At 49.7% G+C, this 19684-nt stretch overlaps 1 protein-coding gene across 5 annotated transcripts in view; it reads right to left on the bottom strand.

The window, feature by feature from the left end:
- col14a1a (collagen, type XIV, alpha 1a) overlaps positions 1-19684 on the bottom strand; it is an 85151-nt gene that overhangs the window by 44178 nt on the left and 21289 nt on the right. For all 5 annotated transcript variants that reach the window (XR_003783431.3, XM_029127942.3, XM_029127941.3 and 2 more), the window contains 16 exons: positions 14342-14497; positions 14074-14193; positions 13836-14000; positions 13579-13743; positions 13298-13449; positions 12446-12575; positions 11644-11789; positions 11441-11570; positions 11228-11367; positions 10987-11113; positions 9794-9933; positions 4717-4849; positions 4373-4408; positions 3177-3319; positions 1478-1610; positions 442-564 (listed from right to left, as the gene is read on the bottom strand). Coding sequence is in view for 4 of the 5 variants with exons in the window: in XM_029127942.3 (XP_028983775.1) it covers positions 442-564; positions 1478-1610; positions 3177-3319; positions 4373-4408; positions 4717-4849; positions 9794-9933; positions 10987-11113; positions 11228-11367; positions 11441-11570; positions 11644-11789; positions 12446-12575; positions 13298-13449; positions 13579-13743; positions 13836-14000; positions 14074-14193; positions 14342-14497 (2139 nt within the window). In the remaining variant the exon portion in view is untranslated. The remainder of the gene's footprint in view (positions 1-441; positions 565-1477; positions 1611-3176; positions 3320-4372; positions 4409-4716; positions 4850-9793; positions 9934-10986; positions 11114-11227; positions 11368-11440; positions 11571-11643; positions 11790-12445; positions 12576-13297; positions 13450-13578; positions 13744-13835; positions 14001-14073; positions 14194-14341; positions 14498-19684) is intronic.

Here is a 19684-nt window from a genome sequence, read left to right as displayed (position 1 = left end):
ATAAAAAAAACAGACGTGGAGACTATAAAGACAGGAACCTCGTCTTGGAAGGACGAACCCATTAGTACGTAAGGAGCTAAAGCTTTTGATGATGCTCCAGTGCAATAAATAAAAGAAGACGAGCGATGCCTTGTTTCTGCCCTGAATCGATGATCTCCTTGGAGGGGCTGCGAGGGTTGAGCCTCTCATTAAAAATAAAAACTAAGGACTCATTATCAGCAAAGTCAAAACACCCGGGGAGGAATTAGCTCCTTATCACAGGTTTACCACTGGACGGATCTCAGGAATGTTCAGAATATAGACAGAACGGCACCCAGAGCAAAGTACACGGCTCATAAAAACTAGCTGAAATCTAGCAGTCGCCAGAGTGCTTAACGCGTAGCTGAGAGAGAAGGAGGGGAGAACGACGTGTTCGCGATGCGAGGGTGTGTGCTTACGCACCGTTAGTGGGCTGGTAGACGATCCTGAAGCCCTCTGTGGGGGCCTGGGGGGGGTCCCAGGTGAGCCTGAAGCGGCTGTACCACTCCTCTGACACGCGCAGGTTTCCAGGAGGCGAGAGGGGCACTGTCACAACACGAGGCAGGAGAACATATAGAGACGGTATATACAACTTAGGACGGTGTAATAAAGAAGAGCACGCTCAGAACATCTCAGCTCAGCCGGTCGATGGTGCCAGACACTACAGAGATTCAACCGCCAACTTTAATATGATTTATGACTTTCACTCCTTATTGCTGAAGACAAAGAAGGAGCCGCGGCGCGTAAAGCTGCTGACATATTTGTTTTGGCTAACTGTAAATTATAAATTATGCTAACAGCATATAGATATGGTGGGTTTTTTTTTTTCTTCCAGCGGTGCCAGAGGAGGTCGACTGGGTCGTAAATTCTTTTGGACGAGCGGAACCGCATCCCTCCCGGACGCACACAGAACCGCGTTCCGCTGCACGTGAAGCGCGGCAGATTTACACCGTCACGCTGCTTTCAGGCCGGGAGGAGGGTGTCATTTGCAGCATGGCCATAGCCGCCATGGGACATTTCAATCCTCCATCACTGCAGTTCAGGGGACGAAATCAAGAGAACTGTTAAAAGAATCCATCAGAGGCGAGACGAATAATTAAATCATCTTATTAATGGAACGAGCTGCGGTAATTACAGACGGCCTTTGTAAGGACAATTAAGAACCCGTCGGTATTTATCGCTGCTTGAATTCATATTGTCCTTTAAGAGCATTAATGAACATGAACTTAATGCAATGTAAATGAATATGCTGCTTGGCGCAATGAAAACTCATTTCCGTTTGCTTCCAGTTTTGTCAGATGTGTTCTTGTAATTTGGGAGCTGAATCTCGGTGTAATGAACATTGAGGGACCCCCAGATGACCCCGCTGGTGAATAATTCAGAGGTGTGTGTGTGTGTGTGTGTGTGTGTGTGTGTGTGTGTGTGTGTGTGTGTGTGTGTGAGAGTGAGTGACGCGTACGTGTCGCTCCCAGGGCAGACGCGCTGATGCCATCTCCGCCGTCCACGTACACCGGCGTCACAGTCACTTTGTACTGAGCGTCTGAAAGCAACGGCTGCAGCACTGCTCTCCTCTGACCGGCAGGAACCAACACCTACACAAACAAATATATTTAGACAGAGCGTTTTAAAGCAGGTGGGACTAACCCACACAGAGGCAGCAGACAAGTGACATACAAGTCAAGAGCACATACTGCACAAGCCCTTATACACATTAGGACACATGCTCTATAGATCAGTAGACATATATTTGCTCTTCTTCGAAGACTTATAAAGACACTTTAAGGGGGAAGGAGTGAAACCAAAGGCATCTGTGAAATGCAATGTAAACCTTAAGAGGTTTGAATCAAGCCTGTTCAGGCATTCTGCTCACTTCAGTATAGTCAATAAAGTCAGATCACAGGCAGAAAAGAGCTGAGAAAACCCATTACTGCTGGATCTTCATTTATAAACACTGAGGTTTTTTCTTTCTCCAGGTCTTTGTTTAGGTTCTAAAGAAGGTGCTTTCTACTTTCTTCTTGCTCCTTTGAAGACACACATTTATAAAAATTCCAGATGTACACTGATGACAAAAATGCACTTGACTCTTAGCTTCACTTATGTAATGCAGGACTTGCAGGTTTTGATCTGGCTGTGATCCTGATGTCAGGCTACTAACTGCTGCTCAGAGAGAGGTGTTAACATAAATCAAGGTAAATGAGCAGCACAGCAGTGAGTGCCGCGTGAGGAGCTGTCCACTCTGACCGCGGTGCTGAAACTCCCGCCAGCATCAAAGCAGGAAAAAAAAGACACAGGCTGAAGCATTTCTCAAGGCATAAAGCCACACAGTCATGGAGGCTGTCTCTCTTTGTCACACCCAAACATTCAGAAGTGGGTGAAGCAACCTTTATCTGTCAGCTGGACCTCAGGTTTGGGTCTGGTGAGCTATTGTTTCTTTTACCATTGCTCTTTGTTTCTTTTGCTCCTTTCTCCGCTGCCCTCGATCTCCGCTCCCAGTGAGGTAAATGGCTGCTGAAAAGATAATGGAATGTCTTCTGGCTTGGCCTGGCCTCTCCATCTTCTACGGCTCTGACACCGCATTGGAAAATTAAAACCGGGGGGTGGGGGAGCGAGAGAGGCGAGGCGGCAGGAGTGGAGACAGGAGCCGGACAAAAAAAAAAAAAAGAGAGAGAGAGAGAGAGAGAGAAGGAGAGAGATTGAGGGACAGATGGAAAAGAAGGGAGAGGTCCAGTGTTTGTGTGCCTGTGTGCATCAGTGATCAGGGTCAGGACATGGCACTGAGCTCAAGGGCTCTTAGCACAGACTAAGGAACCAGGAGGGGGGAGGCAGAGCGGAGCAGGACTAAAAGCGTAATCAGTTTTCTGATTGGAGCAGATGACCTGACATTGACCGCTGCAGTTCTATCCAGCTGGCTGAAGGTGAGCAATAACAATGGTCTTGCTCTCAATACAAACCCAGTGTCCGTTTCACACAACTCACCAGAGGAGACGTGCGTTTCAACAGCTACAACACCCAAAGTGGCAGATTTACAGTAACCCAGAAATTAACTTTAGTGGCGAAAACCCGACGAGAACAGCAGAAACACTTCAGCGGACGCCCGTGAAACTGCTCCAATCTGCACTTACTGCAGTTACAGGTAATGTGTAAGTGATTCAGCTCACAGACTGTTCTCGGCGGTCTCCCCTGAGAGCGGCGTAGGACACCCGGTAGCCCTCCACGTGGGGGTCGTGCAGCTCCCACGACGCCTCCAGGCTCTGGGTGGTCTCGTCGCTCAGCCGAAGGTTCCTCACAGCCTGTCGGGCCGCTGTCGCACAGTGCAGACAACGCCTACTGTAACATTTATTTAGCAAGAACCGAGGCAAAATCTTGGCTCAGGCTGGGTTTTTGTAGCATTTTTTAAGTTGGTGTGGAAAAAACATCAAAATGGCAAAATGCCAGTTCGCTTGAAGTGAAAGTACTACAGCTTCTTTCGGACTAGATAACATGCTGCCTGGTAGATGATCAGGATAAGGCTGCAGAGCATCGTGCCTTTTCCTGCTATTTGGAGTGCTTTTTAGCAACCCAGATTTTAAATCCTCGCTAGTGTGAGAAGTCATAATAAAACCTTCAAGTCTTGCTTTGTGGAAACGGGAGCAACTGGCGTTTGGCCACTTTGACTTGAGAGCATTTGGAGTTTTAAACAAAGCAGGCACTGTTTTAAAGTCTCTCCTCCTTCAGTACAGGAGATGCATCGCGGTACACTTATTTTTAGAGCCGGGAGCAGAGAAACCGCTCAGACTCGATTAGCTGTAGCCTGTCTCTCGTACAGAACCGGATCCAGATGGCCTCTGGGTCACCTCTGAGATAATGGTGTTTGAACTACGGTGTCTGGTAGTAGTCAACTTACTAAACACAGTTCTAGAAACACAACAGCTCTTCCAAACTCTGCTTTTAATACCTTTTCTTTTCCATTCATCAGAACTAGTCAAACCAGACAGCGTGGACCTCAGTAATTCCTGTTCTGCTTCCTAAATTAAATGAACAACAAAGCATCTAGCTGGCACTGTGGTGACTCTGGCACCATGAGCCCACGCTGGCAATTAGTGGAGCTTTTCACATTTTAGTGGCAGTAGAATTTCAGGACAGATGCTTTGCTGCTTTGGTCAGTCACATGGTTTTTGAAGCAAATACCACTTGAACTGAGCCTGATGATTGCACTGTTAATGCAACAACAATTTTACACAGGACTAGTACTATAAAATGGCACAGTCACAGTAGAAACCAGTGTGACAGTAGCAACTGTTTGTACAGTAGGTTAAATATTTGGCCGTTCTTATTGGTTTACATACTCATGTGCATGTGATTCTTCATTAATTACCTTTGGTTGTGGTAGCAATCGTTGTTGTCCTGGTCACTGGGGAAATAAAGGGAGCACAAGTGAGATACAGTAATTGGATATAAAGTCTCCTGAACAGCTCTGGGAGTCGATAACGGAGATAATGAGACAGAAATACATAAAAAATGTTTGGAAAATAGATAGATTTTCTTTTCACCAGAAAAACTGGGACGATAAAACAATCGAAACCAGGTCATGCAGAGCAGCACTTTCGACTCAGGGTTCAAAGCGAATGGGATTGGACCCATCTGATTCTCAGACCCACGACTGGCGTCACCGGCTGCCGAGAACAGGGTCATTGTGATACGCAGCGTTCTGCCACTTACACGTGGTCTCCGTAACAGAGACGGTGTCACTCTCAGATTCATCTTTAAATATCGCTGTCAGCATCACTTCATACTCAGTGGATGGGCTCAGACCAGTCAGGACGTATCGGTCATCACTTCCACTCAAGATCACCTGAAGACAAACACACAGATGATGTGACATTGGACGAGTCAAACTTATACCGAGTTTTGACCAATTATCCATCCATCCATCCATTTTCATCCGCTTATCCGGGGCCGGGTCGCGGGGGCAGCAGTCTAAGCAGAGAGTTCCAGACTTCCCTCTCCCCGGACACTTCCTCCAGCTCTTCCGGTGGGACCCCAAGACGTTCCCAGGCCAGCCGAGAGACGTAGTCTCTCCAGCGAGTCCTAGGTCTTCCTCGGGGCCTCCTACCGGTGGGACATGCCCGGAACACCTCCCCAGGGAGGCGTCCAGGAGGCATCCGAACTAGATGCCCGAGCCACCTCAGCTGGCTCCTCTCGATGTGGAGGAGCAGCGACTCTACTCCGAGCTCCTCCCGGGTGACAGAGCTCCTCACCTTATCTCTAAGGGAGCGCCCAGCCACCCTGCGGAGGAAGCTCATTTCAGCCGCTTGTATCCGTGACCTTGCCCTTTCGGTCATGACCCAAAGCTCATGACCATAGGTGAGGGTAGGAACGTAGATTGACCGGTAAATTGAGAGCTTTGCCTTTCGGCTCAGCTCCCTCTTCACCACGACGGACCGATACACCGACCGCATTACTGCAGCCGCCGCACCGATCCGTCTGTCAAACTCACGCTCCCTCCTTCCCTCACTCGTGAACAAGACCCCAAGATACTTAAACTCCTCCACTTGAGGCAGGAACTCTTCTCCAACCTGGAGAGAGCAAACCACCTTTTTCCGGTCGAGAACCATGGCCTCAGATTTGGAGGAACTGATTCTCATCCCAGCCGCTTCACACTCAGCTGCAAACCGCACCAGCGCACGCTGGAGGTCCTGGCCTGATGAAGCCAACAGGACAACATCATCTGCAAAAAGCAGAGATGCAATCCTGTGGTCCCCAAACCAGACCCCCTCCGGCCCCTGGCTGCGCCTAGAAATTCTGTCCATAAAAATAATGAACAGAACCGGTGACAAAGGGCAGCCCTGCCGAAGTCCAACATGCACCGGGAACAGGTCTGACTTATTGCTGGCAATGCGAACCAAGCTCCTGCTCCGGTTGTACAGAGACCGAACAGCCCTTAGCAAAGGGCCCCGGACTCCATACTCCCGGAGCACCCCCCACAGGATGTCACGAGGGACGCGGTCGAATGCCTTCTCCAGATCCACAAAGCACATGTAGACTGGTTGGGCAAACTCCCACAAACCCTCAAGCACCCTGCTGAGGGTATAAAGCTGGTCCAGCGTTCCACGACCAGGCCGAAAACCACATTGTTCCTCCTGTATCCGAGGTTCGACTATCGGCCGAATTCTCCTCTCCAGTACCCTGGCATAGACTTTCCCAGGGAGGCTGAGAAGTGTGATCCCCCTATAGTTGGAACACACTCTCCTGTCCCCTTTTTTGTAAAGAGGGACAACCACCCCGGTTGTCCAGTCCAGAGGAACTGTCCCCCTCCTCCACGCGATGTTGCAGAGGCGTGTCACCCAAGACAGCCCCACAACATCCAGAGACTTGAGGTACTCAGGACGGATCTCATCCACCCCCGCTGCTCTGCCACCGAGGAGCTTACTAACTACCTCGGTGACCTCAGCCTGGGTGATGGGCGAGTCCGCCTCTGAGTCCCCTGCCTCTGCTTCCTCAGCAGAAGGCATGTCGGAGGGGTTGAGGAGATCCTCAAAGTACTCCTTCCACCGTCCGATAACATCCCCAGTTGAGGTCAACAGCTCCCCACCTCCACTGAAAACAGAGTTGGTAAAGAACTGCTTCCCCCTCCTGAGGCGCCGGACGGTTTGCCAGAATCTCTTTGAGGCCGAGCGATAGTCCTCCTCCATGGCCTCCCCGAACTCCTCCCAAGCCCGAGTTTTTGCCTCCGCAACGGCACGGGCTGCAGCACGCTTGGCCTGCCGGTACCCATCAGCTGCCTCAGGAGTCCTACAGGTCAACCATACCTGGTAGGACTCCTTCTTCAGCTTGATGGCGTCCCTTACCTCCGGCGTCCACCACCGGGTTCGGGGATTACCACCACGACAGGCACCGGAGACCCTGCGTCCACAGCTCCGAACGGCCGCGTTGACAATGGAGACGGAGAACATGGTCCACTCGGACTCTATGTCTCCCACCTCCCTCGGAATCTGGTCGAAGCTCTCCCGGAGGTGTGAGTTAAAGGTCCGTCTGACAGAGGGTTCAGCCAGGCGTTCCCAACAGACCCTCACAATACGTTTGGGCCTGCCAAGTCGTTCCAGCCTCCTTCTCTGCCAGCGGATCCTACTCACCACCAGGTGGTGATCAGTTGACAGCTCAGCCCCTCTCTTCACCCGAGTGTCCAAAACATATGGCCGAAGGTCAGGTGAAACGACTACAAAGTCTATCATCGACCTCCGGCCTAGGGTGTCCTGGTGCCACGTGCACCGATGGACACCCTTATGTTCGAACATGGTGTTAGTTATGGCCAAACTGTGCCTAGCACAGAAGTCCAATAACATAACACCATTCGGGTTCAGATCAGGGAGGCCGTTCCTCCCAATCACGCCTCTCCAGGTATCACTGTCGTTACCTACGTGGGCATTGAAATCTCCCAGAAGAACGATGGGGTCCCCAGTTGGAGCGCTTTCCAACACTCCCTCCAGGGACCCCAGGAAGGCCGGGTACTCCACACTGCCATTCGGCCCGTAAGCACAAATGACGGTGAGTGACCTATCCCCCACCCGAAGGCGCAGGGAAGCGACCCTCTCGTCCACCGGGGAAAACTCCAACACATGGCGACTAAGCTGGGGAGCTATGAGCAAGCCCACACCAGCCCGCCGCCTCTCACCGCAGGCAACTCCAGAGTAGAAAAGGGTCCAGCCCCTCTCAAGGAGTTGGGTTCCAGAGCCCAGGCTGTGTGTGGAGGTGAGCCCGACTATTTCTAGCCGGTACCGCTCGACCTCCTGCACAAGCTCAGGCTCCTTTCCCCCCAGTGACGTGACATTCCATGTCCCAATAACCAGATTGGTTATCCAGGGATTGGGGCGCCCAGGCTCCCGCCTTCGACTGCCGCCCAATCCACTCTGCACCGGCCCCCTACGGTTCCTCCCGCGGATGGTGGGTCCACTTGAGGACGGCCCCACGTCGCTCTTTCGGGCTGTGCCCGGCCGGGCCCCGTGGGAATAGGCCCGGCCACCAGGCGCTCGCATACGAGCCCCAACCCCGGGCCTGGCTCCAGGGTGGGGCCCCGGTTGCGCCATACCGGGCGACGTCTCTGGCCTTGGTGGTTTATCTTTCATAGGGGGGTTGTGAACCGCTCTTAGTCTTTTGACCAATTAAATTATGTTAATCATGAAAAATAATGTTAATAACGTAAAGTTGTGGTCCATGTATAAACTGAGTACACAGTACTACTTTTTTATTAAACCTTGCTATTCTATATTTCAAAGTGAAAAACATTTTTAGTAACGTTTGCATGTGTTCTATTTTTATTAGTTTCCCTATATTTGCCAGAAGAACCTTGTTTCCAGGGAAACTATTTTTTTCTCTCCAAGATGTGACAAACATTTATTAGCAGTCAGTGATATGATGATTTGTGCTAAATGTGGCAAACTCAGTTATAGCTGCAACAATATTTTATCCATTGCAAAACGCATTTAACATTTAAATTTAGCTCATATACTTGACGTTTGGCAAAGCAGATCTGAATATTTCCATATAAAACATGTTTTACTAATTCAGAAAAGTGTGGTTTTCCCTGAATATAATAGAAAAGCGAGGAGGACAAACTGCTCCTGCCGGGGGCCAAACAGCCGCTATAACTTGTGGAACACAGGGAGGAATCAGGCCCAAGGTAAACACAAAGAGGTCATCAAAAGTGCAGGCGGCTTCCACGGAGAGCCACTCTGAGACTGGAATTCACTGACGATGACTCAATAACCAGATTAGCTGCAGGAACCTGTTTCTTTACTGGGCCCTGTGAGACGCAGTTCTAGGCAAATCGCGCCAGCGGGGCCGCTGTTTGTGATTTCCCCGGTGTGGGAGCATCTCCGTTCATTCGCTCCCTTTACGGACGTGCGGCACCATATTTCATCGTATTGTTTCCTTAATGCCTAACTAATAAAAATAAACCATTATTGTTCTCTCTGGTATTTGACTGATTAAATAGTTAGGAAAGTGGTTCGTTGATGAAGCATCTGAAACATGTTCTCGAATTCGGAGTAAAATCATTAAATCCAATAAAAATGTGACGGATGGAAGCAACGTTTCCTGTGTCACAGTCATCGACATGATCATGAAGCTGTTGGTTACTCAGATACAGTCAGTTGTGTGTGTGTGTGTGTGTGTGTGTGTGTGCAGGTGAGAGACAGTAAAAGCTTCCTCCGCGCTGGCAGCATTAGCAGCCCACCTCTCCAACTCCCCGGAGTGTTATTTTCAGCTCCGATAACTCACAAACGCGCACGTGAGCGCGCGCTCGCCCGCCCGCTCTCTCGCCGGCCGACGCGCTGTATCGCTGCGTACCAGCTGTCTCTAACCCCCAGATCGTGGTAATAAAACACCCGAGCCATTAATTTCCTTATTATTCCGCCTTTATTCACACTCGGCCACGCCGGCGGGTTCACCGGCCGCCGGTGTGTGTGGCAGTGCACGCACTACGGGGGCCTGTTTATCTTGACACATTGAGTGCAGCCACTACTTCCCCACAGAACGGAGATAATAAAAGGACCCCTGGCTAAATTAAATTCAAAATTCATACAGGTTCGTGCCAAATTATGAATTTTATTGGTGTAATATCTGTCAGCTTAGGGGAGAGAAATATGTGTTTGTGGAAAGCTCCGCGTTGGACCCGGGGACTCGTTACCTTTCACGCCCACAGTGTTGTCAACACAACATGTACAATGTTATGGGAGCGCAGCCCCGTGCGGTCGCACCGTCGGAGGCTGCTCTTTCATTGATCCGCGGTGGGTTTTACCTCCTTCGTGTCGCCGCCCGTGACCGTCGCCCAGGAGAGTCTGTAGAGGACGATGTCGCCGGCCGAGTGGTCCCAGCCGACCCCGAAGCCGTCGGTGCCGACGTCACTGGCGTGCAGGTTCAGGGGCCCGGGAACGGGAGCTGGCAGACAGAGACAGCGTTTTACTCCTCATGTCCGCACTACCATCAGAACTGCATCAGCTTTGATTCCGATTGAGCTGTAGCTTTGTGCCAGCGACTACGTTCTGTGTTCTGGCTGGCGCCTCCATTGCAAACGCCGCGGAGACGGAACATTTACTGTTGCGGCCCGACCACACGTTCTATTTTAAAGCCTAATCCAAACAGTTTTAATTTTGACTGAATGTTTGTTTCCCCAGATAGCCACAGGTTGAACCACTTCAGAGGGAGAATCAAAAGCTGTGTCACAGCAGCGAGAGAAAACCATGAAGTGGTGCATGTCATATAAACAAGTCAGTTCAGTTTGGAACCGATGCTTCATTAGTTATAGGAGATAATTTATTATTCCTGCAGATTCCTTGTCACCATCAATTAGTGTTGTGAATGATCCTCGTTGCACTTTGTTCCATCTCCATCTTCCCACGTTTCCTGTCTTTCTCCAAAACTCAAACTAATCTACACATTTTCACAACTTTATTATAAGCAACGCGTAAGGCTTCCTTCATTTAATGTGGGCTGCTGAACAAAGTTTGCCAGGACATGAATAAAATCAACCCGTTCTATTACACGGTGTCGTTTATTAGTCGCTTGCCAGAAACACAGTCCATTTCTTTCAGCTGACTCAGCGCTGAACCCCACACGCTTATACCTTAAAGGAATATGCCTACGAATCAATATGTGTTAGCGTGACAGAATAGTCAGGGACAGTGAAATGACCTTTTAATGTGACTGGGCTTTTATGCCGGGGTGCAAATGAGATGGGCAAAGCGCCAAAGCAGCACGAGTAATAAATTCAACACTGTTTGGCTCAAAGAGAGAAATTCTAGTGACGCTGATGGCGGTTTTCAGGAACTGGAGACCGAACGGTGCTCGGCAGAAAACGCCCACCCGAACCAGCGAAACAATGGGACTTGATGACTCTCGTTTGCGTGCTAACTACCTAACCACGCACACGGCCGCCTCTACATGCTCCCGTGCGTGCTCGCGGCCGCTGTTCGATAGAAGGAGAAGGCGTACTGGTGGTGAATCCATCGGCGAGCGGATCGGACTCGCCCCGGTTGTACAGGGCAACGACGGCCACAGAGTACTCCGTCAGCGAGGACAGCTGGCTCAGGTCGTAGGAGCTCACCGGACCCACCTCCACCTGCAGGACACGGGCGCAGAGGTTTGTGTACAGGTTCCTTCTTGTAAAGGAACATTTCCAGCACTTTCAAATATCATTAATAGCATTCGCTAAAAAAATAAAGGCGGCCCACACCTCGCTGCTGACTAGTCCGTCGGTCCTGACCCACACGACGCGGTAGCCCTTCACTCCTGGAGGCGCGGGGTCCCAGCTGATGTGGGCCGAGTTGTGGGTGATGTCGGAGAGCTGGAGGTTGCTGGGAGGACTCGGGGGCACTGCGGGGACAGGGGGACACCGTGGTTGTGTGTGGGGCTAAAGGTCTCCACGCTGTGTCTGAGTGCTACTCACGAGTGGTTTCCTGCCGCGTCACCGGGTCACTGGACTCCTCTCCGTACGTGGCGTAGACGGTGACGGTGTATTCAGTGCGGGGCGTCAGCCCGTCCAGCTCCAGCTCCGTCACCACATCCGACAGCTTAACCTGACGAGGACGCACACACAGCATTTTCATTTGCTTCTTTTTTAACATTTTACTGCCTCTTCTTCTTTGTTACCTCCTTCTCATCCAGGACTCCGTCGCCGGTGAGCGGTGCATAGAGCAGCATATAACCAGAGGCGCCGTCCACGCGGTCCCACCTTGCTTTCATGGTGTTGTGAGTCACATCGAAGAGCTGGAGGCCAGTCACTGCGGGCAGAGCCACTACACACACACACACGCACACGCGCACACGCACGCACGCGCGCACGCACACACACACACACACACACACACACACACACACACACACACACACACACACACACACACACACACACACACACACACACACACACACACACACACACACACGTCAATCCACACTTATTCTAATAGATGCTGGACGGGGCCCTGCCATCCTGTGATAGCCCCCTCCTGTCATCAGGAGAAAGGTTAATGCTCAAAACAACTGTTATTCAATTGTAGCTGCCCTTTCCTCTAGTGGGACAAATGGGCACAAGCCGTCCCAACACAACAGAGTAAGAACATTTGAGTTTTTACACTTTAAGTCAAAGGAATACTTTATCTCAGTGTATTTATACTTGTAATGACATAAATTATGTTTGAAATATATTTTATGATTTGTTGTTTCTTCTAACTGACTGTTTGAATTAAAGCTGAATCTTGTGCTACTGGAAATCCAGCGTCTTCTTCTCATCACGACTGAGTTCTTCTCTTTTTGTCTAATTTTCAGTATGTCTGGCTTCCGCCGCTGTCAAGGTTTTAAGCCTCTGTTATTAACTTGCGACGTCTGCTCTTGACTCAGCATTAGCGTGAGGTTTATACAGTGTCGCGCCGGCGCGTGAGAATAAACTTACATGTTGTTGCTGATCCTCTCAGAGCTTCGCTCGCCTCGTCTGTGTACACGGCAAACACAGCCAGCTGGTACTCAGTCATGGAGCTGAGGTGCTTCAACGCCACCGAGGCTTCGCTGCCGTCCACCACGGCCTGGGGCCCGGAAATGGAGGGAGAGAGGGCGCAGGAGGACGAGGACCGGCAGGAGAAAGGGAAAGTTGGGCAAGAAAGGAGGGAAGATGAAAATGACAAATGGAAGGGAGGACAGGGAAGGAGCCGGGCCAAAACCCAAAGAGAATGGGAGAGAACGGGAAACAATCGATTTATTGAATGGGAGAAGGTGCAAATGTCTGAAGTCAAAGCATATTTTGTCATTTTGAACTCCATGGATGACAGTTGCGATACAGATTATAAGGCGGTGGAGCCAGCTGGAAGGCGCCATGTCCTCAGAACATCTGGTCCCCGTGAACCCAGCTGAGAGAAATATTTAATAGTGTCTGCGGTCAAATGCTCTGGAAAACTGCGGCGGATGCCCGGATCAGCCAGAGGATCGCTTCTGGTGAGGCGTCGTCTACCTGCGAGGCGGCTGTGAATGGAGAGGTGCGAGTGCGGAGCGGGGATGAATGATAACATTTGAGCCCCAGGAAAAGGCTGAGCCGGAGACGCACGCCCGCCAGAGGACCTCGGCCGCGTCCCACCGGAGTGCTAAAAGCAATGAATGGACAGAGAGGAGCTCTCTGGGCTCCCGTTAAGGGCTTTGACCCCTGAATCTTAAGGTGTTGCGGTGATTTGTGGCTTCCTCCGTTTTCACCGTCGAGCCTCTGCGAGGCAGTTTTGGCTGCTTTAAATAGCGCGAGGCCGAACCGGGCCTTTACCTCCTGTGGCGGCCCCCCGTCAGCAGGGTAGTACACCACTCTGTACTTCTCCACGTTTCCAGGGGCGTGAGTCCACGAGACCCGGAAGCTGCGGGCCGTCACCTCGGACGTCCACAAGTCGAGAGGCGGTCCCACCTCCTCTGGAGCCTGTTCTGAAGACATTAAGAGGAAGCAAAGGCGACGAATTGTAAATTAAACTACACCCACTGGGGGAAAAGCGCTGGACACAAGCAGAATATAAAGGTGTCTCATAAATGTTAATGTACAGCAGCCAGTCTTACTTTCCTTAATGTCTTTATCCTGTTGCTCCACTTGCTCACACACCGTCTTGGTGAGTCCCTCCACTATGGAGCTCATGATGTTGAAGTCGGCCACGTTGTAGACGTGCGTGTCCTGCGGCTCCGACGCGATGGCGCGCAGCTCGTTCTCGTCCGCGTTCTTGACACCTGAGGGGACACAAACCCAACGCTCTTGTTGTACATTCGGCGTTTTTTTCCCGGCGGAGGCGGCGCGAGGCCTTCGTCCTCCTCATCCTCACCGATGGCAAACAGCTCCACGCCGGCGTCGCGCAGGCTCTCCGCCGGCGGAATGACGTCATCCTGCGACTTCCCGTCCGTGATGAGGATCCCGATCTTGGGAACGCCGGCCCTCGAGCCAGATTCCGGCTTGAAGCAGTTCTCCAAGATATAAGTGAGCGCGAGGCCTGAAGGGAGGGAGCCGAGAGACACTGTTAAATGAGGCGTCCGCAAACGAAGAGCGTGCGCGAAAGGCAGCACCTGTGAGGGTGTTTCCTCCTTTGTAGGGCAGGTTCTTCACTGCATCCAGGACCGTGTCTTTGGTGGTGAAAGCATTCAGGTGCCACTCTATCCTGGGATCGCCGCTGTACTGAGCCAGACCTGCAAACACACACACACACAAGCCCAATATTACAACCTGCAACCTGTTCACGTTGCTTCTTTGAAGTTGATACAGAAAGCAATTTAAACATTTAAACATTTCCACAAACATCACAGGACCGCGCTTCAGAATCTGGCGGGAACCCACCGATCCTTGTCTTATTGATGCCCACATCAAAGGCGTTGACCAGGTTTTCCAGAAACATGCGGACCAGCCGGAAGTTGATGCGACCGATGCTCCACGAGCCGTCCACCAGGATCACAATGTCTGCAATGGCCTCGGTGTGGCAGATGAACTGGTCAACTGGGAGAGAGGAGAGGGACGAGGTCAACGGCGCCTCTGCGGCGGCAACGGAGACTGGAGCAGAGCAGGGTCAGGATTTACATGGTGACAGACCACGACTGATGTGCATTCCAGTGAGCACAGATAGCGATCGACTGGAAGCTAATGAAAAGCCTTGTTGGAAGCGTTGAGGCCGTCGTTATTGGACAAACAGATGCCGTGAAGCAAAGAGACACAGGAAGCCGTCCTGCACAATCCATCTTCCTCTGAACAGTACAGTACGCGGCGTAACGTAACAAACGGCGACGCTTCCATTGAACTCCATGATGTGTTTTTCCCTGTATAACTTTATCTCACTTCTCGTGTTGAAATTCATCAATTCATTCGAGAACAGACTCACTTTTCATTCGAAGGGAAATCTACAGACAGAACCTCCCACCTGGAAGTAATAGCAATGAAATATTGGAATCAGTGATCTGGAAACAATCAGAAGCACACGCACGCACGCACGCACACACACACACACACACACACACACACAGAGACTGGACATTTTTGTCTACATGAAGGAACAGAGCTGAAGTAAATGCTGAGGAACAGTAAGAAATGTAAAGTTGTTATCAATAAATTGAAGATAATTACATGAGATAACGATTATTACAGTTAATGTCTGCACCAGTACAGATTACATATTATGCTAATCACTGCTCACTTATATAATGAGATCTTTTCGTTTTTCCGCATATACGTAATGTTTACTGCGCAGCGCCGGCACTGCCATCGTCTCACATCAACATTTCTCCAGCTTGAAATTCAGAAAAGGTGCAGCGCCGACAATAACCCGCGCAGGTGTTTGTTTCCAGAAGTGATTTTTCCAGACAGTCCTGCGACTGCTGCCTGCGTCTGAACCATCCATCTGCTACGCGCGGCAGACGAAGGAGACGAGCGAGGGCGCCAAGGTCAGGAGATAACACATGACTTAGATCTGATGCAGCCGCGCGGCACATCCTAAGCTGCTGCGGTTAAACTAGCGTAGGAACGCTAACAAGGTAATGAATGTACAGTACGCCTCAGCATTCCTTGAGTTTCCCTTTATAGAACAAGCCTTGACATAAACTCTATGGTAACTGAAAGGACCACAACTAAGTGTAGAAGACTCGGGAGCGACTGTGAAAGTCGTTGTGAAGATAGTGATATTTACTGTGTATTAACTGCAGCTGACGCTGAGGGAACATGAGGAGACGGGAACCGCAGAATAGATTGCTGTGCAATGTGAAAGTCCATCAGGGAGGTGGCGAACGGAGGATTAGAGGGTGGGTGATTCCAGCTAATTACAGCTTACTGGTTATCCCAGACTCTAATGGTGGGAACGTCCTTCAACCAGACATAACACTGATTTACAGCAGAGCCACTAATCAAGGCTTCCCCTCTCCTTCACTTCACCCCGGGTCCTGTCTATAAACACTCCGCTGGTCATGTGTAGATTAAGAAAAGAAACTCCCATAATTGACCAAAGCGGAGCAATCCATGTCAGTAAACACAGAAGCTTCAATTAAAGCCAGGTTTTACTGTTGCTAAATTGTACAGAGGTTAAATGAACATGTGGGTTTACTGTATATAAACAGCCTAGTTAGCTGTAACTGCTTATATGATCAAACATGTATGTAGGAGATGTTCTCTGTGCTCCTCCGCAGCCTTTCTGCCTTCTTCTTCACTTCCTCTGTTCCCCGTGTTCCACTCGGCGCGCAGCTAAAAGGTCAACAGTCACAAACTGTGTCTTGATGAAATCCCACAAAAATATTGACAGATTCTGTAGTTTCACCTTTTTTTCTTCTAGGTCCACAGCTACTGTTTTCGGTTCCGCTCCGCTCCAGCTCGCCCCGGCCGAGCGGCGGACGGCTAATAGGAGGCCGCCTTTGTTTTGCTCAGTTTCTTTAACACTCCACAAACCAAAACAAACTCCCACAGCAGTCTCCGCGACAATGTGTGCGAGTGTTTGGATTCATGTGGGGACCAAATGTTCAGAGGCACAGATGATTTATAAAAGCTCCAATCAAGCGCTGAGACATTTACTACCCAGTCATTTTTAAAACGACATATACAGTAAATGTCAGATTTTACTATCAAGATAAAGGAAACAGTAAAGGTGCAGATGGTTTTGCACATACTGCAAGAGCATGTGTGCAAAAATGGACCCACTGTCTGTATCTGCACCTACATCACTTTAGAGTCTCTGCTTGTCCAATTACCCTGAAACAGAAGCTGAACTGCATTAGTATTAAAGAGACAACGTCTTAGTACGGTCATATTGGAAAAGTGACATATCTAATCTGAGATGTGTGATATCAACTAGTCGGTCCAGTGCTTAATGCTGACACACCTAAATTATTCCCCCGTGATGCAGAGTGCAGAAAAAAAGACAGCAGGAAGTCGAGATTGAGCCACTCGCCTCATGTTAAATTGAATACTTAACACTCTGATGAAGTGTTTGCCAGTCTGACGGTGGAGAGAAGGCTCCAGAGGATCTAATTTACTGACATTGATTTGGGGGTGATGCTGCTCTTCACCCACCTTCAACTAGTGCAGCTACTGTAAAGTTAATCTGCTCGGTGGCTGTTTTTTTTTTTAATTGTTTTTAAAAGGGGATCCAAATAAAAACCAGCCGAACAAACCAGGTGATGGGAGCAACCATCCGTCGCTCGTTCATGAGAAATTAAGTAAGGACAATTTGCAGCTCCAGCCCACAGTGCTGCCTGCATAGCTGTGGGAAAAAAACGACTCCCAGACAGTAGAATTAAATTATGTGGGAGTGAAGGAACCCTGTCCCTTGGAAAAAAAAAAGAAAAAAAAGCAACGTGACAATGGAAGCCACTGTTGGCTGCCGGTTCCAGCACACTCGCAGCCACGCACTTAACAATCCAGTAACAAAGACGGAAGAATGAAACGGGGCGTGAGGCGCTTTAGAGGCGTGCGTACGTAAGCTGGAGGCTGTTTACAGCCAAACGCAGTCATTTAAAGGAAACGGCTTTGGAACGGATCGCTGCCAAGAGCGTGCACACGCCTTCAAACGCATCCACGTACAGTAGTTGAGGCCAGATATGTGCACAACACACACCTACACTTATTTGGTTTGGGAAAGTTTGCCACCGCTCCTTCTGTTCTCATTAGCGGCGGCTCTTCTGAGTCCGCCTCGATTTATTGCTGACCTCCGTTCAGCCGGGGAGCCGGCTGTCATTGCAATCCATCGCTGGTTCACTTTTATTTCCCCCGTCACAATGATTTTGTTTCAGTGTAGGGTATTAATGTTGAGAACAGTGGCAGGCATGCAGATTATTGACATCAGCATGACAACCCACACATCAGTGAGTGTAGGCCCTTTCTTCTCTTTGACATTGTTTGATTCCCGGGTGAACCAGCCTTCAGAGGAGCCCCTTCCTTCCAAAATAAGACTAATTTATTACAGGACTTCAAAATAAATGTTACCCGATTCCTACAGTCAACTAAATCATGAAAATGAATGTGATGATAATATAGTGAGGGAACTGCCTCTTACAGTATGTATTTTAGTGTCATTGCAGAGTGAACAGTAATAAGATCAATCTGTCTTGATGCCATTTATCATTTGACTTCAGGCGCTAGAATTTGAATTTCCACTTTGAGTCAATGCGTCCTGCTCCTTTTCCTCCCCGTCTGCTCTGCGTGGGCGTGCGTGCTGAGCGCACCACCAAACTGGAGATGAAAATGTAGATCGAAGCCATAATGAAGTGAAAAACTGACCTTCAGGCAAGACTCCCACCATATAACGCACGCCTGCAGAACCACAAAAAGCCAACATGGTGTCATTTTGTAATAAAATTCTATTATTCTTGCTTCCTTAAGTTGTATGTGTGTATTTCCTGACTTTACATTTAGACCTTGTCAAATCAAAGTGTGTTCATAATAAAAGTTGGTATTCCTTTTCCTTACACGTCCTAATAAATCAGGACTAGGACAGCATGCATGCACACTGCATTAAGACTCATTAAAATGCAGCAGTGGGGCTTCACTAAACTGACCTTAGTGACTATTTTATTACAGTACATGTCGCCGCTCGCATTTGCGACCAGGTTTTTTTTTTTATATGGACGACTCTGGGAGGAAGGACCCCCTGAAGCAGCCTCGCGCTGAGGAACGCCCGGGTGTCGGCATGCACGTCCAGCAGCTCGGTCGACCCAAATCAAACACCGCTCTGTTGATTCAGTCACACGTGGCTGATGTATTGCTACACGCCTGTTGCTTGCTCAGCCGGGTCCTGTTTTAATGTGTAACCACAAACACTGCTTTGTTCCATCAGACACTTTCCTCGGCCTCCTGATCTATAATCCACCGTCCTGTTTTATTTGCCTTGAGCCCTGTATCCTGCATGGACGCCACAGTAAAAGCAGCTCGTGGCCTATGAACCATCCGTCCCCCTGCGTTTCTACTGGTCCCACCGTCTCCACCTGTCTCTGGGTGCCTTTGCATGTTCCTTTGTTTGTCTTCCTCTAATCTCGGCCGGATGCGCACTCGCACTCGCACATGAACGCACTCACTGAGCAGTGTGGAATCCTATTTCACAAGCTGAGCTCCTCTTATCGTCACTCTGTGGACACATTGTTAGACGCTGATGGGCGAATCGGTGTTCAGCACAGTAATGGCTTAAATATTAATTCTGCTGAAGAGGGAATTTCTGCACTGCGCCGCGTCTTCTAACTCCGCTCTTTGCTTTGGTTCATCTCAGTCAGGCACAGTCTACTTCCCTGACAGATGTTTACAGTTATCGCCTCGAGGGAAATAACTAAGCAGAAACGAAGCCTGGAAGGAAGCTAGTTATTCAGACCGTTGTGACGAGACGCTAGGAATTCATAGACATTCACAGACATTTATGCAAAACAGTGATCTGTCTTTTCTTAACAGAACAGTAACAAATAAAATTCCAAATGAGCAATACACGTGTCATAAGCTGGAAGCGTATTAGTATATAGGCTGTTGTCATCTTGAGGAAGGAGACAGGATCGTTTACAAACAAAACAGGCATCAGCCAGAGATCATTTACTTGAATCCCCTCAAATGTCCCAATGTCCTAATGCCAACAGTCCTACTTGGATTTACTTTCATCTAAGTTCACTACAACTCTGACGTGTAGGAGCTGTGACCACAACTAGACTGCGGTTTATGGAGCGAGTGTGC

Source organism: Betta splendens, chromosome 16 (assembly GCF_900634795.4).
Source record: "Betta splendens chromosome 16, fBetSpl5.4, whole genome shotgun sequence".
NCBI classification, from domain to species: Eukaryota; Metazoa; Chordata; class Actinopteri; order Anabantiformes; family Osphronemidae; genus Betta; species Betta splendens.
The sequence above is the reverse complement of the archived record's forward strand: the minus strand, read 5'-3'. Positions and strand labels throughout refer to the sequence as shown.